Raw genomic sequence first — 27,331 nt, forward strand, 5'->3', positions numbered from 1 at the left:
ACACCAACCGCGACTAAAGGTCCTTCGCCTAGGCGCACGCTAGCCGCCCACGTGGACAGGCCTTTAGTCGCGGTTGGTAAGCAACCGCGACTAAAGGGGGGGGGGCCTTTAGTCGCGCTTAATTGGTCGCGGTTGCGCAACCGCGACTAATGGCAGTTGCGAACCGCGACTAAAGGCCATTTTTCTACCAGTGTCTCTAGGTTGTGAGAATTACCTAATATAGCTTTCTATTGGTGTGTGGTCCTCATTTCCCGTAGCTTCCCTTATCACAAATATGTAACATCATTTCACTAAGGCTTTTCACAATGGAAAAGTATTTTAGCAGGTTAATCTTGGCATAGGTGTATCTTGAAAGCATGTTCAATAGTATAGCTAATATCTGGCTATAAAATATTGCCATGTTATCTATAACTAACCTTATAGTCAATATATATAATCTGTTAATAGAATAATGTACTATTCTACTAATACACGGCCCACTTCACACTCTCACTAATTGTCTAGAACCACATGCTAGAGTCAACGTACTTTCTCAATCATATTCTCTCTGATCCAACTAAGGACAAATATATTTAAATCGTTATAGTCTGCTGGCTAGATCTAATTGTACTTGCTTCAAGAGACAATACGTCCAATGCATTGTCTTTTAAGAGTTACATCTACATTTTATGATTTTGGAAACATGCATGCATATGATCGTCTTAGAAACCATTTTTTCTATGAAGTTGTGCAATAGGTGTATCCTGCTGGCTAGTACTAAAACAACAATCCCTTTCCCAATTAAATATATTGCCACGTAAGCGAAGTATCTAGAATACAACATCGAGAAACCCATGTTGTGAAAGGCCTTAGGAGAAAGAAAAACATTACTTCTCTTGACCTCTTGTGATGAAGTGGGATAAGAGTTTTGGTGCTACATACTCTTTAGTTGCACCTTGCTACATAATGGTACAATGAGCGTCCTTTAGTTAGAAAAAGAAAGACCCTACGTTTACAAAATTTCTGGACTTGCAGGTGTGGTGGTGGGTCATGATTGACATTGTTCATGTACATATTGAAACATATGTTTCACCACACCCCGATGTACTGTGTCCTAAAAGTTATATCTACATTCAATGATATGGTATAACGCGAGGTAAACATAACTCCCCATTATGTTTTGGAAAATTTTGCCACAAGACATCGTTATTTTGTGGTCTTTGCTAAAACACACCGCTAGAATATATCTTTATTGAGTACCATTAAAATTTGGTGACACATTTGTCAGTACACACCTTAATGACCAAAATCGGAAGTTTGATGTTTTTCTTAAAATAACCATACTAGGTTCGGTTTTGAATTTGAACAGGTCTTTTATGTACATATCAATTTTGACCTTATTTTTGCCCTAATACGGTAGTTGTAGTTCACATCTAATTGGAGGGATCTGGCACAGAAATTTTATACGCCCATGCCATGTAGGCCATCACGGGAAGCTGATGGTCCAGCGGGAGGGTGCCGATGAGTGCAGCGGAGGAGCCAGTAAGATTGACCCATAGAGTCGGTGAAGGGCCCGCACTCCTCCCGGGTGGCGCGGCACCTTTGCCTCCCTATGGCCGGTCGCCGTGGGTGCGAACGCGAGATTGGGACAATGTAGGGAGAGAGACGATGATGGGGAAGAGGGAGGTGGGCTCACTGGTGGAGAGAAATGGAACAGCGGCGACTTGCGAGATCAAGCCATGGGGTACAGAGCTGGCCGCTAAGGCTTATTGTTGATAGATGCAGGATTCGTCCCCTTATGGTTGTATAGCTTACAGGAGAAAACCGGTTTGATTCAACAACATTTGCCAAAGGTTAATCTGGTGATTTGATTTTACGAAATAAAATTAAATATTTCTATTTTTGGCATATAGTGTGTATCGGCAAATGCACCGTAAATTTTTAATGGTACTGAGCAAAGATATATTCTAGCGACGTGTTTAGGCAAAGACCGGTAAATGTGTGTAATACCCAATTTTTTGTTTGGTTATGTCAAAAGATAGTTTCACAGGTTGACCACCGTAATCTGATCATCTGTTGGTCAGTGCCAAGTGGCAACCTTGTGTTTTCAATTAATTGATGAAGTTCTAACCTTATAAGTTTGGCTTAAATCGCTTCCATTGGAATTTTAACTACAGTAGTACTAATTTGTACGTAATATAGACTAGTTGAATGCCCGTGCGTTGCTACGGCTTCTCTTTTTTTCTTGCAACGTATCAATAAAATAGTTATAAAAATTCACGTGTATTCAAAAGACAACACAAGAAATTCAATGGGGGTTGGAGCGGAAGCGGAGCCATCCTTCTAGCAATATCTTTCAATATTGGAACCAATCAGCCTCATCAATTTCCATTACTTAAAGAATCACCAAACAATGTTCTTGCAAACTAAAAAATGACAAGAACAGAAAAATAAGTAGCCAAACTTTTAGAGCCCGAGGTCCGCAAAAAAACTTTTTGAAGCCCGAGAAAGTAGAAAACAAAATAAGAATTCAGCTCACTCGTTAGGATAGTAAACACACTAACAATCCTACTAAATCCTCTTTAGTTGGTGATCCTTGCAGCTAGAGCCTACCCATGTATAGTCAAGTTCTTGAGCATCTATAAAAATATTGTTTTCAATATTATCTCTAGAAATGTCTACATAGTCTCCCCTGCTACCTCCACTCTGATGCCAATATGGAGAGCTTCCATGATCATCATTCTCTACTTCACCCTCACTGCTTCAAGATAATGTGACATCACTCCCTCTCCCTCTCCCTCTCCCTCTCCCTCTCCCTCTCTCTCCCCCCCTCTCTCTCTCTGACAAGCAGCCACTGTCTCTGTAATTAACTTGTTCATTTTTTTGTAAGCAAACAAAATATACATCTAGGCCTACATTCAATAAATACATAATCTAAAAAATAGTGCACTAAATAAAATGAAATTGATCAATTTTTTTTAACATAGCATAAATGACTACTTTACAGACCAAATGCATATCGGAATTTCCAAACACGATATAGCTTTAGAGAATAACAAGCTAACCGATAATGTACCAATCTGCTCCCCTCTTTGTTTGTCGTATTTCTTACAACAATCGGCTGGTACTTTTTATTTATTGCATTAGACATCAAATCAGTGGAGGAAACAATAGAGTGGAATTGAAGAAAAATATACACTTTATATAATATATCAAGCTTTACTAACACCCATTATTACATTACAATCTTAGCCCAAGGATCGCTGGAACTGTACCAAAGAACCAATCCGCAAAGAATTCATAGTATGGAGACCAAGGACGTGTTTGCTTAGGAGCCAACGTTAGCCCCACCAAAATATTGCCGCACCAGTGGTGTTTGGCTGTGGTTTGGTTTAACGCACCAAAATTGGCTAGCCCAGCCGACCCCGTACCCCCGCAGTTCATTTTTTAGCCAATCTACGGGCGGACTGAGGGCGGAGAAAGCTGCGCCAAAATATTGGTCATGCCAAAGATTTGGTACGGCTCGTTGGGGCATAAACCAAACAGACCCCAAGAGCGGGGATTTTGTAAGAGAAATATTAGCACGGAGACAATGTTATATCCTTAAAATCCAGTTAACTTCAACTCGTTATGTGCCACATAGTAGATAGGTTACTGGTGGCAACATGTCATGTGTTTCTATTTATGAAGCTGCAGTTCTACCGGGAAAATCAGTCAAGTAGTGGACGATAAGGTAGAAAGACTTGGTGATATGAAAGGCAAAATCTAATTTTAAGAGGGGGGAATATCATAAAAAGAACACCGCTCAGTTCTGTCAGCCCTGCCTTCTGTAGTCGCACCAGATGGGACCGAATTATGTGAAAACCAACATACCACTATAGTTCCTCGGTTTCTTATCCATCCTTTGTCTTTTTAGGACTGAATTATGTGAAAACCAAAATACCACTGTCCGAGTAGTGCAATTATTTATAAGAGCCACAAAAAAAAGACTTGCAAAAATATCCTAGCAGCTAATAGCAGCTAACATCATGTGCATAACAACAGACAATATTATAGTATTTTAAATAACATAGAACCAGTGTGGTAATAAACCTGAATGGTATCAAGTTCCATGATGTCAAATCTGGCTTTTATCTTGACAATCTTCCGTGCCCATGTGTGTGTGTGCTGTATTGCAGGTTTGACCTAAACAAACAAATACAAGCTCCATGATAAATAAGATGGAATCGACCATGTGCAAGTATGCAACATCGCTATGCATATGAGCATATCTGGAATAAATAAAATTTACAAAAGGGAACACAAATTTCATATATTTCATCACAAAAATATATTACGTTCGAAGTTGATCAATATGAACCTGTTTCAAATAATCAGAGACTTCTTGCTATCGAAAAATTTCAAGTCCCGGAAAATATGAAAGAGCACCCTCGCTGATAATTTGGTAGCTTGGAATTTATAACAAATGATGAGCTCTTGTATTAGCTTCTGAAAAAATCTACAAGCTCAAATGATGTAAAACCAATAAACACACATAAGGGTTTTGCATGTTTTCTAGATGAGGCGGATACAACTTTGGAGATCTCTTACAGGTAAAAGTGACTTTCTTCAGTGACGATGACACTTCTGCATATCCTGACGACATAGACTCCAGTGATGTTCTAAGAATAATAAAATGAAACAAAGCAAAGACATGGTGCCTACTCACTCTACTGTTTAAGCAAGACCTTCTAGAGTTAATGGACTGGCTTGTGACCACCTACAGCGACAAATGTAGAATGAAACAACGCTTCAATAAAATGTTAAATTAACGTAAAGCCACGTAATCTGCAACCACATTCAGGTATCCATTAAATACAAATTTACAACTAAATCGCAAAAGAATCGTAGGTGAGCGAGGAGGACAAAGGTGTGTTGGCGTCCGGAAGCGCGCCTACGATGCGTGGATGCGCAATCGATGGGATAATCAGAATAGTATGTTTTTTTTAGATAAAAGGCAAATACTGCCCGACTTTAAATTAATGAAGATAGAGAAATCAGAATAGTATGTAACCAATATCCAATCTTCTACTAAAATTACATAGAAATCCCAGGGTATCATTCCATTTTGCACTGTAACTGCCATTTAAATTGACCATCAACTTAATAGTGTAAAAAAAATAGTCACAAAGTGTTGATTATATGGTCGTTATTTTTACTACAAAGAAAGGTGAAGAGAAAGAAAACCTGACCGAATGACAGGACAAGTCCAACCACACAAAGAAGCTCCACATATATGCTGAAATGGAACAGACATAGAGTCATATACTTGAAGAAGTAATTATAACCATGTCCCCATGATAAAAATACAACAAGGTGAAAACTGCATAGTACCCGAAGCTTCTGTTCTATAAAAAGCATTTTTATTTAATTGTTCTGAAAGTGCCACGTCTAATCACACTTCTTGTTCATATATGTGAAAAGGAAACCACTGAAAGTTGTCGATATCTTTCAGTTTCATTTTAAGGCATAATAAAAAATGCAACAACGTATCATCCGTTAGATAATTCAGTATGTGCAGCAGTTTTTTTTTAGCAGGTAAAAAAAGTAAGGCATCATGTAGGGTTGTACATGTGTGATTAGCGGGTCAATACACAGGGGCGGTGCTCAGGTCGTCCGTACCGCGTAGTGTTGCTGCACCACGGGTGCGCTGAGGTGCTCGACGGAGTCGACCTGCTAGAGCTCCGTCGGTACGGTCGTTGGACGGGGAAGTGGATGAAGGTGGCATTCGGGGCAGCGATCCAGCGCATAAAAAAATCGGTCAACAACAGGTAGCCATAAGTAGAATATACTGCTCCTCATCCACCTCCTGTCGCATCTTCAAGGAGTAAGGCCTCAATATCGGTTTTGTCCTCCTCCACCTCTAGGCGGCGCGAGCTCGTCCATGCAACGAATACCTGGATCTTGCAGGGCAACAGCGCAGGGGCCCATGTTGGCGATGGATCTTGGCGGAAGGGACCAAGGCGGGATAGCTAGCTAGCCTGGGAGCAGGATCTGCGAGGAGGTGCGAGGAGGTAGAAGACAGGCATCACGTCCTGAATTTTGGGGAGATAACCTTCCTTTCCATCCCATAGTTCCCATTTTTCGGAAATAACCTTCCTTAACCATTAGAAAAGGAGTGAATCACGTCCTGGTTATTAATTAGAAAGACATGATCATGTCTTGATTCTTTTGTTTCACGGACGGTAGGATAGACATTGTTTATATTGAACGGACAAGATGCTTCCAATGACGACCACCAAAGTGCGTTGAGTGTCAAACGACCAACTCCCATTTAATAGTAAAGATAAAATGAAACAAAGCAAAGACATGGTGCCTACTCACTCTACTGTTTAAGCAAGACCTTCTAGAGTTAATGGACTGGCTTGTGACCACCTACAGCGACAAATGTAGAATGAAACAACGCTTCAATAAAATGTTAACCCTGCGCCATCATAACAATAATCAATTGGAGTCGTGGTCTGCCTGAAAAATCATCATGGTTAGATTTGATTTTGCCCCAGACAATTGTCCTCGTAGGATTAACGTAAAGCCACGTAATCTGCAACCACATTCAGGTATCCATTAAATACAAATTTACAACTAAATCGCAAAAGAATCGTAGGTGAGCGAGGAGGACAAAGGTGTGTTGGCGTCCGGAAGCGCGCCTACGATGCGTGGATGCGCAATCGATGGGATAATCAGAATAGTATGTTTTTTTTAGATAAAAGGCAAATACTGCCCGACTTTAAATTAATGAAGATAGAGAAATCAGAATAGTATGTAACCAATATCCAATCTTCTACTAAAATTACATAGAAATCCCAGGGTATCATTCCATTTTGCACTATAACTGCCATTTAAATTGACCATCAACTTAATAGTGTAAAAAAAAAATAGTCACAAAGTGTTGATTATATGGTCGTTATTTTTACTACAAAGAAAGGTGAAGAGAAAGAAAACCTGACCAAATGACAGGACAAGTCCAACCACACAAAGAAGCTCCACATATATGCTGAAATGGAACAGACATAGAGTCATATACTTGAAGAAGTAATTATAACCATGTCCCCATGATAAAAATACAACAAGGTGAAAACTGCATAGTACCCGAAGCTTCTGTTCTATAAAAAAGCATTTTTTATTTAATTGTTCTGAAAGTGCCACGTCTAATCACACTTCTTGTTCATATATGTGAAAAGGAAACCACTGAAAGTTGTCGATATCTTTCAGTTTCATTTTAAGGCATAATAAAAAATGCAACAACGTATCATCCGTTAGATAATTCAGTATGTGCAGCAGTTTTTTTTAGCAGGTAAAAAAGTAAGGCATCATGTAGGGTTGTACATGTGTGATTAGCGGGTCAATACACAGGGGCGGTGCTCAGGTCGTCCGTACCGCGTAGTGTTGCTGCACCACGGGTGCGCTCGAGGTGCTCGACGGAGTCGACCTGCTAGAGCTCCGTCGGTACGGTCGTTGGACGGGGAAGTGGATGAAGGTGGCATTCGGGGCAGCGATCCAGACGCATAAAAAATCGGTCAACAACAGGTAGCCATAAGTAGAATATACTGCTCCTCATCCACCTCCTGTCGCATCTTCAAGGAGTAAGGTCTCAATATCGGTTTTGTCCTCCTCCACCTCTAGGCGGCGCAAGCTCGTCCATGCAACGAATACCTGGATCTTGCAGGGCAACAGCGCAGGGGCCCATGTTGGCGATGGATCTTGGCGGAAGGGACCAAGGCGGGATAGCTAGCTAGCCTGGGAGCAGGATCTGCGAGGAGGTGCGAGGAGGTAGAAGACAGGCATCACGTCCTGAATTTTGGGGAGATAACCTTCCTTTCCATCCCATAGTTCCCATTTTTCGGAAATAACCTTCCTTAACCATTAGAAAAGGAGTGAATCACGTCCTGGTTATTAATTAGAAAGACAGGATCATGTCTTGATTCTTTTGTTTCACGGACGGTAGGATAGACATTGTTTATATTGAACGGACAAGATGTTTCAATGACGACCACCAAAGTGCGTTGAGTATCAAACGACCAACTCCCATTTAATAGTAAAGATGTTTGAAATTGAATATGTGAATATTGGGATTTACACAACAGGTGTCGTAATAAGCGTGCACCACCGAATTCGAAACTCAGTCCGCCCCTGTGCTGTTACCCCGCCCGCTTACAGGCGGGGCCCACCTCATCCTCTTTCTTCTCCGCATCGAGAATCCCTGACGACTCCCCTGCCCCTCCCTCCCGTCTCTCACCCGGTGGCCGGCGCGATGCCCTCCGCGGCATTCGCCTGCGCCTTCGCGGCGTCCCCTCCATGGGCCGCACGACCGCCTCCTCGCCGCAGCCTCCGGCTACCCCCGCCAAGGAGCAGCGGCAACAACCGCGGCGGCGGAGGAGGGGACAAGCCCACCACGTCGTGGGTCAGTCCCGACTGGCTCACGTCGCTATCTCGCTCGGTGCTCGGCCGCGGGAACGACGACTCGGGGATCCCCGTCGCGTCAGCCAAGCTCGACGACGTGCAGGACCTCCTCGGCGGCGCGCTCTTCCTCCCGCTCTTCAAGTGGTTCCGCGAGGAAGGGCCTGTCTACCGCCTCGCCGCGGGGCCGCGCGACTTCGTCATCGTCAGCGACCCCGCCGTCGCCAAGCACGTGCTCCGCGGGTACGGCACGCGCTACGAGAAGGGGCTCGTCGCCGAGGTCTCCGAGTTCCTCTTCGGCTCCGGTTTCGCCATCGCCGAGGGAGCGCTCTGGACGGTGAGCTCCCTGTTTCTCTCTCGTTTCAACTTCACGGAAACAGTGGATGCGTCGTGATTATATTGTTCTGTGCCGTGAAGGGCCGGGGAAATTGCATCATTATCTAGTATACCATCTTTTTTGCGCCCCAAATATCATGTTTCTGAGAGGAAGTACCCCATTTAGCAAACTTGTTGACACGGTGTAACAAATAGCAAAAACAGGAGAGTTGTTTTTTTTTTTCCTGCAAACAATAAGAGCATGTTGTCTAAAATGTCATAAAATAGTTAAAATTTTGAACTCAAGCTTTAAATGTATTTAAAATAGAGAAAATAGAAGTTTATGTTGCAGCACTATTTCTTGACATTTTGGTATTCACCTTTTCGTGGATTCGTCATTTGTCAGAAATATCTCATTTGTCATGTCAAATTGGATAAGGAGTATTTGTGGCGCTATATCATGTTAGATAAACTAAATCTGTCAAATGGTAATCAAATATCTAAATTGTTACTCCCTCCGCACCATAATATAAGATGTAATAACAAGAAATATATGAGTATATTGGTTGTAATAACATCTTATATTATGGGATATAGAGAGTGCTCACTTTTCTTAAATAAAATTGTTTTGATAGATTTCTTACTATTTGCTAGTAATCTGTACACTCTGCATCTTCATGTATTATGACAACTCTAAGCCAGTAAGTTCAACCTTAAAAAACAAATAATATGACGAAAAATCAACTTTAAGCCACACCATGCACTAAATTTAGAGCAAATTCCACTTTTTGCCCCCAAATGTCATCTTTCTTAGAGGAAGTACCCCATTTAGCAAACTTGTTGACACGGTGTAACAAATAGCAGAAATAAGAAAGCTGTTTTTTTTGCAGGAAACAATAGAATATGTTGTCGAAGATGTCATAAGCTACTTTTAATTTTAAAGTCAAGCTTTAAATGTATTTAAAAAATAGAGAGAAAAATAATTTTATGTAGTAGTACTAGTTTTTGACAGTTTCCTTTTCACCTTTTCGTGGATTCGTCATTTGTCAGAAATTTCTCATTTGTTAATCTAAAACTGTATAAGGAGTATTTGTGATGCTATATCATTTTAGATAAACGAAATCTGTTAAATGTTAATCAAAGATCTAAATTGTTTGTTGCTATTAGAATTTTCCACTTTTCTTAAATAAAAAAGGATGCCATGTAGAAATCACACCACTGCATCAAGTTTATATCTTATTTTATTTTCACTCACTTCAATGTGGCCTCTTTTTGGGCATTTATGTATTCTGTTTGTATTGGTTTTCCATAAAAATTCTAAATGTTGTTTATGTAATCATTCCTATGTACATATCAGCAAATGTGTGTAACCCTGTTTTTTTGGGAAATAGATCTGTTGGTTCCACCTCTGCCACTCAGTGAGCAGGTAGGAAGTTATGCATTCCTAGTTGATAGTTTCAACTGAAGCTTCTAGAAATCTACTCAGCAAAATCTGCTACACTTAGCAGCACCTATTATACATCTTCATAAAATTGTAACCCAGGGGGACACTTACTATTTCCTATGTCCCGAATCTAATTCACATGAACTGGATTTCAATTTTTCTTTCCCTTCCTCTCTTGTTCATGCTCATACCTTTTATGTCTTATTATTAATCCTCTTTTCAACTTATTACTAATCTGGCATCTAGGTGAGACGTAGAGCAGTTGTACCATCTCTACACAAAAGATTTCTCCCAGTGATAGTTTGTCGTCGTAGCTTTTATATCTTATTATTAACCCTTTCTTCAACTTAGTATTTATCTGGCATCTATTTTAGGTGAGACGTAGAGCAGTTGTACCATCTCTACACAAAAGATATCTGTCAGTGATGGTTGATAAAGTATTTTGTAAATGTGCCGAGAGATTAGTGGAAAAGCTTGAGACATATGCTTTGAGTGGTGAACCTGTTAATATGGAAGCGAGGTTTTCTCAAATGACTCTAGATGTGATTGGTTTGTCCTTGTTCAACTACAACTTTGATTCCCTCACTTCGGATAGTCCTGTTATTGATGCTGTTTACACCGCACTCAAAGAAGCAGAGGCTCGTTCCACAGATCTTTTACCATACTGGCAGGTGGGTACTTTTTCATCATGTCCCATTCCTTATATTGGACGTCTGGTTGACTTTTCCCTTGTTAACTTGCAGAAGGGAAAATTTGCATGACTGATGCCTGATGTGATCCTTGTTTATTTTTGACAGATTGATTTGCTGTGCAAGATTGTTCCTAGACAGATAAAAGCACAAAATGCAGTTAACATAATAAGAAATACCGTTGAAGAGCTAATTACAAAGTGCAGGGCGATTGTTGATGCTGAAAATGAACAGATTGAGGGTGATGAATACGTTAACGAGGCAGACCCTAGCATTCTGCGTTTTTTACTAGCTAGCCGTGAAGAGGTAGTTTAGCTTATCCCGGGCTAAAAAACAATGTTTGTTAACAGTTTCCTATTGTTTCCATTGATTTTTTCTACTGCTAGGAAGCTAGCCTCTCATTTCATATAAATCTTGAAAATTAGTTCTATTGTTGTTATCTCAGAGTTTTTCACCCTTACCTTATGATGGCTACTATTATTATGGAGCAATAGCTGATTATGTTTTGTTCATAGGAATGCTGACAAATATTGCTACTGTCAGTTCAGTTCAATGATATGGTAGAGAAAGCATGCTTGGTTTTGGAGCAATTCTTGACATCCTATTCCTATTGCAGCTTGACAAATGTATTTAAATCCTGGTACTCATATTTAAAGGGCTGTGTGCATCCCTAGTTGGTGCAGAGGCCGAGAGAAGTGAAATTCTTTTCCAAAATGTTACTTTTCAAAAAAACTTCAAAAATGTATACATAGCAAATGGATATTATTGCTATAGACCATAATATTGTTGCCTTTGAATATTTCTATTTACTGTAGTGGACTTTGTTACTGTTTCCTGGTCAAAATAATATTAATTTCTTTTTAGCTTTAGCCTCTTATTCAAACCTCATTCAATTTGTATGGTTACTGCCTTACTCGTAACTAGGTTAGAGTGCACGATGAAGTTTATCCGGTAAAAGTGGGCCCACCACCTTTGGTATTTCCTCAGACCTGGTTTCTACAGGCATCCTTCTTTCCTACGGATCTCAGTAAACTTTGATGTGAAGTTATGGGTTCTGCCAAGATTAAGTATGTTTGCTGAATTTTGACAGCTATAAGACGCATTATATGCTTTTCTGCTAAGCCATTTGTGTCGTTTTTGCATGCAATGTTTGCTATTGGTTTCCCCTATTTCACTATTTATGTTATATGCACTTTGCTCAGTTGTTTACTGCTTTAACTAACACGATTTTCTTTATATAACTCAGGTCAGCAGTTTGCAGCTACGTGATGATCTACTGTCAATGTTAGTTGCTGGTCATGAAACAACAGGCTCTGTACTGACATGGACTATTTATCTTCTCAGTAAGGTACTCCTTTCTATCCTGGCCAAATGAAGTGAGAAACAACACATTAATTAAATTATCTCTTTAATATCCGTTGACTGCTCAGTATTACACTGCTGAAGGACCCAGCAGCGCTAAGGAAAGCTCAAGATGAGGTAGATCGTGTTCTACAAGGTAGACTCCCCAGATATGAAGATGTAAAAGAGCTGAAGTACTTGATGCGCTGTATCAATGAGTCTATGCGGCTATACCCACACCCTCCTGTAATTCCTTGTTCTTCAGACAAGCAACTTCATAAATAGTGTTGGTTACTTAAGGACACTTCATTAACAGGTGCTGATACGGCGTGCACTAGTTGATGACGTGCTTCCTGGGGGCTATAAGGTTAAGCCTGGTCAAGACATTATGATTTCGGTCTACAATATACACAGATCACCTGAGGTATATCTTCCATCTGAATATTATAGCTTATTCTCTGTTCAATGGTACCTTTTAAGCACTTTAGTTCAACCATTTTGCCTAGTGAAATATGATATTTCTGTGTCTAGCCTATCGATGAACAATGTAGAGTTTTTTTACGAGAATTTGTGAGGTTACTCAGCAATTTTCAAACCACGGCCTACTAGGTAAATAGCTTTCTTATGTGTAGGGCACTAGGGCCTTAATGCAGTCTACACTGAGGTTATCATCAATTTATGATACCAAACTACCAATTTAAACAATAGAACGATAAGCATGATCTCAGCGATTTTTTGTATCACACTAAGTTTCGGAGATTGATAAAACTTGAAGTTGTCTGTCTACTGCAGAACCTTTGTTCATACAATATCATCATCCTCTAGCGTGTCTGAGCATATGAATAACTGGATAATATCCGATATTCTGACATTGCAATAATACTTCTTTTGTTCCAATTGCAAAGGTATGGGATAGAGCAGATGAATTTGTTCCAGAGAGATTTGGTTTGGAGGGACCCATTCCAAATGAGTCAAACACCGACTTCAGGTCACAATACAACCTTGAGATACATTCTTTTACCCTGTTATTTTATATGGCTCATTTGCAATCCAATTGATTTTGTTAGTCTGACATAAACTACGTTGTGCTCCCATCACCATGTTTTGCCAGGTTTATCCCTTTCAGTGGAGGCCCTCGAAAATGTGTTGGAGATCAGTTTGCTCTTTTAGAAGCAATTGTGGCACTTGCAATCGTCGTACAGAAGATGGACGTTCAACTTGTGGCAGATCAAAAAATTAACATGACCACCGGGGCCACTATCCATACAACTAACGTAAGGAAGCATGGTCTTGTATGTATTATTCTATTACTTACAATGTCTTGCCCATGATCAAGTTGCTTTCATTTTGTAATGGACACATAAACTATAGCAAACACTGTAGCACTCACGAGTAGACTATGCAAGATGACACAATAGGTGTTCTTTTCCACCATGCTCTTAGTTTAAGAGTTTGTCTAGATCAATTTTAAAATTGGTTGAAAGTTCCCAGATAATGATCTTTCCACCATCAACCAGATGGCTCAAAATGTTAAGTTTCAAACACTAGAAATAAAATTTGATGAAATCTGGAAAGTACAGTGAAATTGCGATCTGGAGCTTGAGTCACGTTTTCCTCATAGAGTGAAGGATAAAAGGATAAAGCTGCTTTAGTCATCCATGACGTCTTTTGATTACTTGAATGGGTAGCCACTGTAGCCATCCATGCTGTCCTGTAATTACTTGTGTGGGTAGCCATGGTTCTGATACTAAGAAATGCATGTTTCAAATCAATTCAGACCTTCACTTCATTTCATTGGCTTTGTTACATTTGTATTTCCGATCTGAAATTACCCAACAAATATTCTTTTCTGCAGGGACTGTATATGAATGTAAGTCTGCGTAAAGTCCAGCAAGAATCTGATTTAGCACTGAGGTAAATGCATGATGTTTGATATGTTTGATATTATATTTATATAAGCTAACAGATACCAAAAAGTGTCTTTGGCACATGAGCACCAGTGCTCCTGATTTTTGAAAAACATATTTCTACGATTCTAAAAAATCTGAAAATAAATTTGCACATACTTATAAACATTCTGAAGGTATCGTGTAAATTTCGGATGAAAATATGTTGTATTTTGAGCTATACTAAAAAGACAAATTTCTGATAAAAAATTGAAAATTTCCATCCCTATATACAACCACAAATTTGTTAGTTTTCGGTAGCTCAAAATACAACGTAATTTCTACCGAAACTTTGCACGTTCAGAACATGTGTATGTATTCATGGAACACAATTTATAATTATTTAAAACACAGAAGTATAATTTTTAAATATTACGAAAATCAGGAGCACTGGTGCTTGGGTGCACCAAATCTCTGTCCGACAGATACATATTACCAAGAGTTTCTCTCTAGTTTCCTTTAGTAGCGTTGGCAGTTTGCCAGAATGATGCAACATGCATGAAGGGTATATATTTCTTCTGATTATTTTTATTCCTCTCATGCAGTCAATCGAGATAGACAAAATATCTTGGAAGCTGGGACACAAGATAGGGTGAGATTACTACACACAACGGCAGCAGAACTGTCAATACGTGAGGTCCTTTCGTAGTTCAGTTTAGACAAGTTAGAAAATTTCTTCTCCATATATTTCTACGCATCTAAATGTTTTTCTTCCAACAGGTTGCAGCTATCATCGGCTTATAGATGGAAACTGTAAAGAAATGGATCACTTGTTCATTTTTTCAGTTACTGTAAATCAGTAGTGCATTGTTTACCGTTCCAGAAATATACGTGGTCTCCCTACCAAAAAGAAAGAAGTATACGTGGGCTGAGAAATGATAACTAGGTCAGGTGAACAGCATGTCGAGAGTAGTCCCATTAGGGAATGTACAGTGCTGGACGCCTAGTTGGACGCTTAAGAGGATAAAGAATCGATCAATTAATCCTGGCATCCATGCAAATTTCCAAGCTCCAGCGCGCATCTGTTTTGAGAACGCTTGCTTCTCTACCTAACTCCAGCTAGATACTTCGCACGCTCCTCAGGTCGTGTAGGAATGAAAAAGAGTAAAGTTCGATTTAAACCTTAAACTCATAGATCCGGTCTGAACTGAACCTTGAACTTTCAATCCCTGAAGTTGCCACCCTGGTTCCGGTCAACCTCGGCCTTGTAGCTGTTTGCCGCACTAGGAAATTGATGATAGTGATTGGGATCATAGCTACTCTTGCCGACTACATGGTCCCACCTGCATTAGCCCCCACCCAAAATCTCCATTTACCCCTTTTGACACAAGAGGTGGCGGGGATGCAGATCTACCACTCCGGTAGATTCCTTCTACTCCCGCATCGTATCCTTGTCATCCTATGGAGGAGGAGCTCGTCTTCTTGGTCTTTGGCACCGAACCCGTGTTGCCGTGTGGAGCGAAGATAGAGGTTGATCTCCTTCTATGGCTCCTACCCGTCGTTCGGCATGGTGGGGGTAAGCGACACTCTTCTTTTGTACTCTTTGGCCTAGTGGTAGATCCATTTACCTATAACTCCGTAGCTTCGCTTTGGCATGTCCTAATGCTAGACTGATATGATTATGACGACCACATCTAGCTTTTGCATCACGTAGCTGCAGTCATCATTGTCATTTAGGCCTGGATCTTGCTGCCGCATAAGATAGTAGCTAGGTGTGCTGCCTTTCCTCGACTCTCCTACGGTTCAATGTTAGCACAAGATCAGGAGAGGATTGCCAACCTGAACTACATCTACAATTGTATCGGTGTAGAGGCTAGCAAAATGCTACACATAAGAAGAGCCCCTTTCTACGCACTTGTCAAAACATTCAGGGAGAGAGGACTGCTTCAACATAGCGTCCACACCTCTATCGAAGAGCAAATAGCCATGTTTTTTCATGTTGTGGGTCATAACTAAAGGTATAGAGTGATCCATAGCACATTCAGACAATCAATAGAGACAATATCTCGATACTTCCATCATGTGTTGTTTGCAGAGGCAAAATGATCAAGCCACCATCCAAGAACACACCCCAAGACGAATAACAACTACATATGGTTGCCATATTTCAGGGTGAGCAGTAATTACATTCTTTCATTTCTTCGTGTGCTACCTGTTGTGCATTTCGATCTAAAGTTCACATGTGTGCTAGCTAGTTGGGAGGGTTCTACTTATGATGCAAGAATCATGCATGGCAGGCAGCTTGTCTAGGCCTGATGGGTTGAAAATCCCTAATGGTATGTTCTACCTGGGTGATGATGGATATGCATACCGGCATGGGATTCTACCACCCTCTAGGAAAACAAGGTACCATCTCAACAAGTTCGCAGGAACGCCCCACCCCCAGAATGCCACGAAGGTGTGCAATCTGAGACACTCAAGCCTTAGAGTAATAATCGAGAGGGCTTTTGCTGCTTTGAAGAATAGGTTTAAGGTCCTTGACATGAAACCCTTCCACACTTACGAGGCTCAAGTGAAGTTGGATCTTGCTTGCTGCATCATTCACAACTGGATCTTAGCTTGGGGCGAAGATGGCTACTTCCCAGAAACTGTTGTGCATAATGAAGTTGAAACCGACCATGACGTGGAGCAAGGCGACAATGAAGCTTGGAAGAACAAGAGGTTGGAGTGGGAAAACACAATGTGGCAGGACATAGGCAACGCCAAAATCTAAGAAGAAGAGAAGGAAGAAGATGGAGAGAAGAAGAAACCACCATTTGATGAACTACCCCTTTAATTACCATCGTATTGTAATGTTAAACCCCCATTCGTAGTAGCTAGGGACTATGCTTATGAACTACCATTCGTAGTAGGTAGGGACTCTTCTTATGAACTGACGTATTGTTAGGATGAACTTTCATAATGTGTGCCATGGTGGTGATACTATGCTATGGCCACCAGTAGAGAGAAGCGGTGTCTGCAACCGTTGCCTAGATGGTTCCAAACATCCAATGTTGCATCGACAAGGCCATTTGGGCTAAGATGCAGACAACCAATCATAGGGAGCTTTTTTGGCCCTAGTGATGTAACTCATGCCACCAAACAAATCGTCAATTGTGGCCTGGAGCTCGTTTGCAACGGGCTAAGACCCACGGAGCCTGCCCCTAGGGAGCCTCAAAATCAGCCCAGGCTACCAAACTCTCCCTAAGCGATTGGTGCAAGGCGTTGCGTCTACGCGTGGAAATTAGCGCCCATTGGCTGGGATTCTATGTCGCAACTTCACATTTACTGGGAATGAAATCCTAGTGCCCGCACTTAGCGAGTTAGCGTCCTCCATTCTATATAGGGCATCTACAATGGAAGCGGTGGCAACAGATGCTAGGGCACTAGGGCAGAATTCCTGGCCGTTAGGCCCAAATCCACGCCAATCCTAGGAATTGTCCTTCCATTCGCAATCCATATCCCCCGCTTACTGCGGGAGGGGTTTTCTTACGCTTTTGCTCGGTTGCACGAGTTTATATTCACTAGTGGATCTAAACCTGGGAGAGTTAGGGTGAACCCCAACCACCACCCGTATCCCCACCGACCCCTCTTTCTTTTATTCCATGTTTTCCCCGATGCTTTTGCTCATTCAGTTGGTCCATGGAGCATATTCGGCTAGCATATGTACTGTAGTAGCAAAGCAACAACAACTCCAAACAAGGAAAAGACACCAACTTTGGATCTAAGACAACAAATTTAACAACAAATATTGATGCAACATACAAACATAAAAAAAACAGTAACTTCAACAATGCTAGAACAACATGGTTTAAGATTAGTGGTACATAAATAACTAGTAATAAAAAACATTACATAACATTCTAGCAAGGCCATTAAATTTGTAGTTCTAACTTCTGCAAGATGATCCATCAGAATTTAAAAGGGCACAACTACAATATCCAACAAACAAATATTTAGCCTTTCGGCAGTAAACCATGCATGAATTCATCTAATATGCTTCACATTTGCCCATCTTCTCCTAGAGATTCTTCATGTAGAACTCTAGCTCTTTCCTCTTCATCATGTACATATAGTTTACAGGGGGAAATGTAAGCACAAGGCTTGAATAAAAATTGCACCAATGTTGAGAACGAGACCACACGGAGTATGCAGACAAGAATTGAATCACTCAACTCCATTCACCCAACATATTTCCAAGGAATACAAGCTTACAATCTAACTAGGAAGGATAGCTAGGATACCAACTTTAGATATGGAACAGTGTATTACATAGTGTAAGAAAATAATGGATTGGAAGAGAGCTTATGCATCGCTATGATTGGTAGAGGCATAGCTGACTACAAATTTCTCTACAATTTCTGATAGCACTAAAATGGCTCTTCCAGAAGGGAGAGATTAAGGAACCACTAGCCCTCTAGATGCTAAATATATGCAGATAAAATTGTTGTGCTTCCAAAAAGCAGTCATTTCGATGGACATACAAATGGTTGCATAACCGGTATTTTCAGGAGAGACCAGCCTCTCGTCTTTGTTGGTTTCCTTGGCGCACACATGATATATGGAATAGCTATGATCCCAATATTGATCGTCCATGACATGATCTATTGCAATAATCACAGTATTCACAATTTTACCATAATGTGCAAAGTAAAAAATTGAAAGAAAGGTAAAAAAAATGAGATTTTACCTGTCCTAAGACATTTCGGTCCACAGCCACATCAGAGCAGTATCCAGATCAACGCAAATGAAGAGCTCGTGATTTTGTGAATTCTTAAACACCTCTAGATTTTTGACCTTCTCCTCTTGTGAGACGGTCATTATGTTTAGCCGAGCAACACAATTTTTGATTGATAACTCATCCATATTTCTTGAATCAGCTTTTGCAGCCTCAATTTGCTTACCCTCGACCTGCCTCGTATTCATTCCAATGTATTTTTCCATCACTGCAACAACATTTACATTTCACCGGAGCTTCCTGGGTCCGTTCTCCATGCTCGTTGATGGCGCAACAGCCACCGTGGGTTGAGCCTCCCCGTTCCAATCAGTGTTGTCCATCATATTAGCCTCTTGCATCCCTCCTAGTGTATCATCTAGAATATCCACCGAGGTCATCAGGATGGGAATGTGTGGCCTCTACAAAAATGACCTCGGGATTGAACTCCACTTGTTTTTGTTTTAATTCAGTGGAGGTGAAGTTTTAGTTTCGCTCGGCAAGTTGTCCATCGTATAGCTCTCCTAAGGCATCAAAAAGCGGAAAAGCCTTATTGCTACGAAACTTCCTAATCTTAGTAAATGACGACATAATAGAAATGAACACATGAGTGATGCATACTGTAAAAAGGAATGAATAGAAGCATGTAATGAGTAATATGAACTATCTTACAATGATGAGGTTGTCCCATAGCTCTTGTTCAGCTTCACTGTTTCTCATTCTAGAAAACTCCACTCAGCTGTCTAGCCTCGTTGAGTATCTTGTATTCCACTTTCAACTATTTTTTCCTTATCTTGGATTTGTCACTCTATGTAATTCACATATGGATGATTGTAGTGGAATATTTTGACCAAACATCAGAGGACCCCCCATTCTGACTCGTATATTGAATATTATTGTGCTCATGCAGCAAATCCATGAGAGACTTTTCTAGGTCTGCATTCCAAGAGGCCCTAGCTATTTCAGTGAATTTGTGTTATGCATAGATCAGGTTTCAAAACATGGAAACAACTTTATCTACTCCTAAAAGTCTAAAACTACAATGAGACATAACAAGGAAAATTTATCAATTGTGCTTTAGTTATTCATCAAAAATTGTGGTGTGACATAATTAGCATGACTATCTAATCCACAAACAATAAACATATAATATTTGTCAACACATTTTATGCTAGCACATTATTATTCAGCGAACCAATTTATAAAGAAGGATGTGCTAGTGCAATAGTTTTACCTTTTACAATAACTACAAAAAGTATGTGCATGAAGTGTTCAATTTAACAATGCTATTTTGGTTTAAGATTTGAAGGCACACACCTTTAGACGATGTTCCACTCTTTTCCCCCAGCTCTTGGTTGAAGCATCTTTTGGGAATATTTAGATTGCGACTGATCTAGCCCTGAAGATCGTCTTACAATCGTCACCGTCAACATCTTGACCCCTGAAAATAGTAATGATACAAGAAGCAAGACATTTATTCATCATATAAGAGTAAAAAATCTCACATGAGCTGCTTTATTAAATCACATATGAAAGATAGAAGTTCATATGAACTACTTTATTACACCTTATGAAAAAAAGTTCATGTATGGTATTTTATTACATCACATAAGAAGCACAATAAATTCATATGTCACTACTTTATTATATCACATTTGACTTGCACTCCCACTACTTAATGTCGATAATCTACCCACATTTGATGTGCAATCGTATCTCTAAGGTGGTTACCTTCATTGTTGACTTGATGATTTTGTGTAGGCTCACCGTTAGGAAGGTCCAAATAGTTTGCTGGAGGTATGTTGGTTATCTAACCAACTCTCATGTCTCTTGTGCATACGGATGACGTTATGCAATATTGCAGCAGGAGCCGGTAACTTTACTTGGTTCTCTAACATGTCGTATCCACTTTGAGAATGGAGAAGCGCTTCTTTAAGAGTCCCAAGTCCCGTTCAATACGATTCCATAACATGGTATGGCGGTGATTGAAAAGTTCTTTCCAGCTTTGAGGTGCTCGGTGACCACGGCCAAAGTCATTCAAATGGTATAGAACATCACGATAGGGTGCAAGAAAGAACCGAGTGTAACCACCATCTACAAGATACAACTTGCGAGATTCACCCTTGGTTTGGGTCAAGCTGCCGGTCAGAGTTTATTTTTCCCTTTTCTTTCTCTTTTATCTTTTTTGGTTGTGTGCATCTTTAATATGTAAGAGGTTATGTCCGTACAGAAACGGCAGTTGGTATGTTTGTGATATTAATATATATTTTATTAAAAAATGTTAAGTGACTGGTGTGTTCAGTTTGCATTCGCAGATATCACCCTATCACATGACAAACGAAACGCGCGCGTTCAACAATGAAGAAGAAGTCTACGGCTGTTTAGAACTCCCTTTCGCCAGCAGTCTCGCGGCCTGGCCTTTCGCCACGACCATTCAACCAGCGTCTCACACACGGCCGGCGCCTGCGCCCGAAACATGGCGGCGCATGCGAGACGCCTGGCGACGTCGCGCGACGACCCTTCGGCCAGCTCGACGTCAGGTCGGTCGCAGTTCGACCTCTCGTCGGGGGCGGCCACCACCGTGGTTTTCCTCTCCATCTTGCTCTGCTTCATCCTGCTCTGCACCTACTGCCGCTGCGCCCGGCAACGTGCCATGTCGGGCGCGCGCGGCGGCCGTGCCACGCGCTATGGCTTCCCGAGCATCCTCCTTCGCCCCGCCGATGGCACGGCGCTCCCCGTGGTGCGCTACGCCGGCGCCAAGAAAGGGCAGCAGCCCGACAGCGAGGGAGATTGCCCCGTCTGCCTCGAGGCCTTCGGCGACGACGACGGCGTCAAGGTCGTCCCGGCGTGCGGCCACGTCTTCCACGGCCCGTGCATCGACCGGTGGCTCGACGAGCGCAACTCCTGCCCGGTCTGCCGGTGCGCCGTGGTCTGCTACTACGCCGGTCGCGCAGGCCACAACGTCGGCGTCGACGACGACGGCGACGACCAGGAGGTCGTCCTGGAGCGCGTGGTTGCCATGATTGAAGCAATAAGAGAAGAGGAGGCCGCGGCGAGGCGCATGCCGGCGACTGAGAGGGCCGGTGGATGATGATGCGTCCATGTCTGCTTGAACAGATGCAGCTGACCTAACTGGGTAAGTTTGTTTTACATTTGGTGTGACAGTACAGAGAGATAACTGGTGTAAGTTTTTAGTAACACCCTGAGTTGTGTAGAAAAAGAGATGTTGAACAATGTGGTGAAAGTCTAGCTTCACAACCAAATTTATTCCGTGATGACTTTGCTACTCTATTTCACCGTGTGTTACGTTCCACAGAGGCAACGCAAAACTAATGCAAACATCTTCTAAAAAGTAAATAAAAAAACATGTTACCCCCTCCGATCCATATTATTTGATGCTAAAATAGATGTATCTATAATTAAAATAGGTCTAGATGATATCTATATTAGCTTTAAGTAATATGAATCAGGGGAGTAGTATCTTTCGCGATATTTGTTAAACGTGCAGTGCTTAATCATTCTGAGCATATAACCAACGACCACCTTAGTTGGAGACATTATCACCTTAGTTGGAGACATTACAAACCAGCTAATTAACGTATATTCTCAAGGTTATCATACAATTATACATTTATAGACAGCAAGCCAGAAATTCAGAAATAAGCCTTCTCCTTGTTGGCAAAAGGGAGCACAAATCATTGACCCATTCCTCACCTGACACTCCATTCTAGAATAGATATCAATGGGGTCAAGCAAACTGGGACACGTTTTATTTTAAACTGCTAATATTATTGGATAGGCACTAGGTGGTTGCTTGAACTATATTACAAATCGAGTTGCGGTATGAGCCAATCTGTCACTTGGGAAAATTGCAGCCCGCTAGATAGTGACATGTCGAATACCCAATTTGATTCCTGTTCCTGTCAGTCTCAGATAGGATTTTCTGTACGTAGCATATTAGTTTGTAAATACCGACCTTCTCAGCAGGGTCAATATTGGAAGAGACCGTCTGGCTCAGTAGTTACTTCAGTACACAGTTATCTTTAGTGTAATTATTTGTCTACAATACATGCAGCAGAATTCGGGACGGCCCCTGCGTGTTTCAGTTCAGTTCACAAGCCATGTATCAAGTTTCAAACAAGAGGAGCATGCCCTTTCCTTTGAAGATAGGATTCTATCAACTGATCTAAACTTGCAATGAAGCTAGTGCGAAGGACATTCGAAAGACTGCCTGCTTAATGCAATGTATTGATCTGGAAAGTACCGGATCCAACCCAAGATTTTTCCAGGCTACATTCCATGGGCATCATCACAGGTGGACTGAACCGACCGTTCTCTTCAATGGTGACCTGATTGATAACAGTTTCAGATTGCCAAATAATCCCATTTCTTTCCTTGCTACTGGAGAGCTATTGTGGCCATTGCCCGCTAATTTGTTGATGTTGTCATATGCATTCAAAGAAGCAATCTAGCATTGCTATGTTTGATAGAATACTATCTGCAATAACCGGATAAGAAAGTAGTTGAAAGACCAAGTGCATGTACTATATTACATGTGAAAGAACATTAGACTACAAAAGAATAGCATGTGATGAACTATATACAAATCAATACAAAACGAACTACACTTATCAGTAGATATTAATTTACAAAGATGAACTAATGTTTAGGCTAACCCTAGCACTATGTATACTTGCAATAACTAACAATCGATCAAAAGTAAGTGTAGTAGGGCCTTCCAAGTGCAGTCTGAATGGTTGCTGTTCAGAAATGAGAACCGTGCGTCTTTTATTCTTTTGGGCACAGCTTCCCATGCAGTTCATAGCACATCATCCAGTTCTGCACTTGCTTGCACGGTGGTTGTCTAAAAATACGGTACCCTCCGGCGTCGACAACATCTGTCCTGATAATTGGGCAACCATGTCGTTACAAGGACACAAAAATATGGATTGATGGTACATCTACAAGACCAGAAGAGCATCGGCGATTTCCTCAATAAAAGAGCGTTTCTTGCCATAATTTTCTTCAGTGGAAGATGGTTTCCTTCCATGATTTTGTTTAATGAGATGAAAGAGGGTTCCTTACCACTTCATAACTGTAGTTTGGCCCATTTTCTTATGAAGTAGTATCCGTCACTAAACCACGTGGTCAATATGGCGTCAATGTTTCATGTTGATATCATTCTTTGAGTTTTATCACAACAGATCAACGTTTACAGTGTAAATTTCCATAATCACATTACCTAGTATCTACTGAATCTTTCATGGTGTTTCTAAATATTTGATGGTAGCTTAAAAATTTAACAACCTTCAGTTGAACACAATTACTTTTTTCTGCATTACGCATCTAAGAAATCAAACTGCAACTGCATGTATATGAAGGAGCAGGAGAATATATGTAGTACCTGTGTGGTGGAGTGTGGGCCTTATGATTATCCCATGCAGTTGCTTCTCATCTCTTAGAACCATCGTCCCTTCTTTGCAGTTGCATTTTTCAACTCCATTACTAGTTCTTCCCGTTGAGCCTCTACTTCTGCATACTGCATGCTTACGTTGAGTAACCGATCCTGCATATCTTTTAGCTCTGACTCCAGTTGTGCTACCCTGTTATCATCTTTGTTATCCTTTTCATCCCTGCTACCAGATTGCCCCTCTCCCGTTGGACTGCAGAGGGTAAAATGAGAGAATATGATCATTTGAAAGGTATCCCAATATCATTAATGATGCACAGCAGTACAAACCACTTGAAATGAAAACCATTCTAATGTGCATATTATTTTGACCATGTTAATGGTATGATGAGGTTATTTATTAGAAGCTGTCAAATAACAGACACACAAATCAAATGTCTCCTTGTTTCTTTTCTCTCGATTACTAGCAATATTTTGACTGTAATTGTTTTAGGATGTCATCTATTCTAGAACCGACGTATTTTGCACAGAGACCATGTAGGGCCAGCTACATTGCAGGAGTGGCGGAGCCCTAGCCCATTAAAATTTTGCGAAAGAGACCCTTCTTGCTTTTGCCCTCTGGGTCCATTTTGTATAGAATAGTTAGTGCCACACAGACTATTTCCCAGGAGCACTGTTGCTTTCTTGATGCTTAATGGATTGACCTAGATGGGTTGCGTCTCTCAGAACACGGGAGCTTAGCTAAGACTCAAATATGCATGGTATAGCAAAGGAAATTCAGTGAAATTGTGTTTTACTAGTAACAGAATGTCTGAGGGATCAAGGATGATATGAATAAATTCACCTCTGCAGTTGTGCCCTATATAATTTATTTTGCTCCAGTGCCTCAGCAAGTCTAGTCTCCAGTAAATGTATCTTCGATTGAATGTCTGGATCCTCATGAACAGGAGTGCCTCCATTGTCATTAGCACTATCATCATTACCCTAAAGCAGTAAGGAAATAGTTAAGTGAAAATAGTGCACGTGGCCATCACAAGTTAAGGTATAATTCTAAATGGCTCACCTGATTTATTACAAGCCTTGCTTGCATGGATTTACCACGGGTTTCTTCATCAGCTTCATGCGAAATACTCTGGATACAAGAGACTTTGTCTGTTAACATGGCCTTCTGCACCTTTAGTTCTTCACATTCTTCAGACAATGATTGCAGGACCTCTTCTAATTTTTTCTTTTCAAACTTAGCCTGATCAAGAGAATTTTGTAGTTTGGAAACTTCATCTTGGATGCTTGCCATTTTGTTGACCTGGATTTTTAGCTCAGAAATTTCTTCCATTACTTGCTGTTTCTCATAATCACTAGATTTATACTTTAACTCTAGTTCGTCTGAAGTTTTCCTCAAGTTTTCTTCATTGGATCTAGCAGCTTCCATCAATCTTCTTATATGCTCAACATCTGTTGTCAGTGTTTCTTCATTCTGTTTGGATGCATTAAGCGAATCAGTCAGGTCTTTAATTTTGCTCTTAGACTCCGTACGAAGATCTTCCAACTGGGACTCATAATGTCTCATTTGTGCATTGATATCTTCAAGATTAGCCTCAAGTTTACCCTTGTCTGCTCGTAGGATAGAGACCTCATGTATGTTATCCACGGCAGTACTTTCTCGCTCTCCGTCTGTGGATGACAGTTCTGCGGTAAGGCTCATGATCTCCCTCTCAAGATTCTTCACTTCAACAATCTTTTCATTCTCAATCTTGTTTAAAAGGAAATGTGCACGATTTATCCTCTCCTCATGTTCCTTGTGCTCCTGGAATATATTCTCCAGCTTTGAAAGCAAAGATTGTTCTTTTAAAGTTATGTCTTTTTGAAGCATAGATATTTTTGTCTCTAGGAACTCCACTGTATTGAACAAATCGGCTGTCTTCCTTTTTGATTGATCCAATTCCTGTTCTAGCTGTGCACAACGGCCATGTAATTCTAGCTTTTGCTTCTTTAGGTCCACTGTTAGAGTCTGAAGAGAACTGCATTCTTCAGTAATACTGTCAATTGTGGCCTGTAGTTTTTCTTTCGATCTGCTTAGAGCGTCCGAATCCTCTTGAAGCTCTGACAACCTTCTCTGAGACTCTAAATGTTTTTGCTTCAGTTCCAGCTTTGCAGCCTCAATCTCTGCTTGCTGCTGTTCTACTAAATCATTAATAGTTGTCATAAGTGATATAGAATCATCCATTTGTAGCTTGATTGACTCGTTTTCACTTGCCAGAGAAGTCAACTGAGCCTCTAGTTCAGATATGAACTGTGTCAGCTCAATATTCTCATATTCCAACTTTGATACATGCGACTCCAGTTCAACTTTTCGCCTTTCAACCTCACTGATCGTTTCTTCGAGAACCTTATTGGCGGAAACATGGGAATTTACGCTGCTGGTGAGCACAAGTAGATCTTCTCTCGCTTCATCCAAGCATTTTGAAGTCATGCTACTTTCTTCAAGTGAAACTGCCAAACGTTCCTCTAACTGACTCTTCTCCTTCTGAATATCAGCAAGGGTGTTCTCCATTTCTCTCACACAATGGTGAAAACCATCAATGTCTTGTTCTTTCAGCATAACTGTATCCACAAGCTCACTGATCTTTGCTTCGAGAACCTTATTGGCAGAAACATGGGAATCTACACTGCTGGTGAGCACACGGAGATCTTCTCGTGCTTCATCCAAGCATTTTGAAGTCATGATACTTTCTTCGAGTGAAGCTGCCAAACGTTCCTCTAACTGACTTTTCTCCTTCTGAATATCAGAGATGGTATTCTCCATTTCTCTCTTACAATGGTGAAAACCATCAATTTCCTGTTCTTTCAGCAGAACTGTATGCACAAGCTCACTGATCTTTGCTTCAAGAACCTCATTGGCAGAAACATGGGAATCTATACTGCTGGTGAGCACACGGAGATTTTCTCGCGCTTCATCCAAGAATTTTGAAGTCATGCTACTTTCTTCGAGTGAAGCTGCCAAACGTTCCTCTAACTGACTCTTCTCCTTCTGAATATCAGAGATGCCATTCTCCATTTCTCTCTTACAATGGTGAAAAC

The 27,331-nt window shown here is 40.9% G+C and overlaps 2 protein-coding genes across 4 annotated transcripts; both read left to right on the forward strand.

Annotated features, from left to right (window-relative positions):
- Nucleotides 1–8,254: 8,254 nt before the first annotated feature.
- On the forward strand, nucleotides 8,255–15,051 carry LOC124706203 (carotene epsilon-monooxygenase, chloroplastic). Of its 3 annotated transcripts, none has more exons than XR_007004340.1 (11): nucleotides 8,255–8,752; nucleotides 10,549–10,845; nucleotides 10,972–11,169; nucleotides 12,110–12,211; nucleotides 12,310–12,450; nucleotides 12,521–12,628; nucleotides 13,110–13,192; nucleotides 13,316–13,478; nucleotides 14,060–14,118; nucleotides 14,696–14,787; nucleotides 14,871–15,051. XR_007004340.1 is itself a non-coding variant. In XM_047237855.1 (11 exons), the coding sequence occupies exons 1-10, from the start codon at nucleotides 8,270–8,272 to the stop codon at nucleotides 14,706–14,708; spliced, it is 1,647 nt and encodes a 548-aa protein (XP_047093811.1). In that variant the 5' UTR covers nucleotides 8,255–8,269; the 3' UTR covers nucleotides 14,709–14,742; nucleotides 14,871–15,051. The 3 variants fall into 3 exon arrangements, 1 of the variants encoding a protein (XP_047093811.1); XR_007004339.1 differs by having other exon boundaries at nucleotides 14,696–14,782; XM_047237855.1 differs by having other exon boundaries at nucleotides 14,696–14,742.
- A 6,268-nt stretch (nucleotides 15,052–21,319) lies between these two features.
- On the forward strand, nucleotides 21,320–23,342 carry LOC124647737 (RING-H2 finger protein ATL39-like). The gene is made up of 2 exons (XM_047187623.1): nucleotides 21,320–21,979; nucleotides 22,919–23,342. Exon 1 carries the CDS (start codon nucleotides 21,320–21,322, stop codon nucleotides 21,932–21,934), a length of 615 nt encoding a protein of 204 aa, XP_047043579.1. The 3' UTR covers nucleotides 21,935–21,979; nucleotides 22,919–23,342.
- The last annotated feature ends 3,989 nt before the right edge of the window (nucleotides 23,343–27,331 follow it).

The sequence above is a fragment of the Lolium rigidum genome, chromosome 4 (genome assembly GCF_022539505.1).
Source record: "Lolium rigidum isolate FL_2022 chromosome 4, APGP_CSIRO_Lrig_0.1, whole genome shotgun sequence".
Taxonomy (NCBI): Eukaryota; Viridiplantae; Streptophyta; class Magnoliopsida; order Poales; family Poaceae; genus Lolium; species Lolium rigidum.

Bases quoted from the DNA above. Each gene is read 5' to 3' on its own strand.
- LOC124706203 (XM_047237855.1), top strand. From the start codon at position 8,270: ATGCCCTCCGCGGCATTCGCCTGCGCCTTCGCGGCGTCCCCTCCATGG. The intron at 12,212-12,309 runs GTACTCCTTTCT...ACACTGCTGAAG, and splicing joins CTATTTATCTTCTCAGTAAG to GACCCAGCAGCGCTAAGGAA. The intron at 12,629-13,109 runs GTATATCTTCCA...CCAATTGCAAAG, and splicing joins ATATACACAGATCACCTGAG to GTATGGGATAGAGCAGATGA.
- LOC124647737 (XM_047187623.1), top strand. From the start codon at position 21,320: ATGGCGGCGCATGCGAGACGCCTGGCGACGTCGCGCGACGACCCTTCG.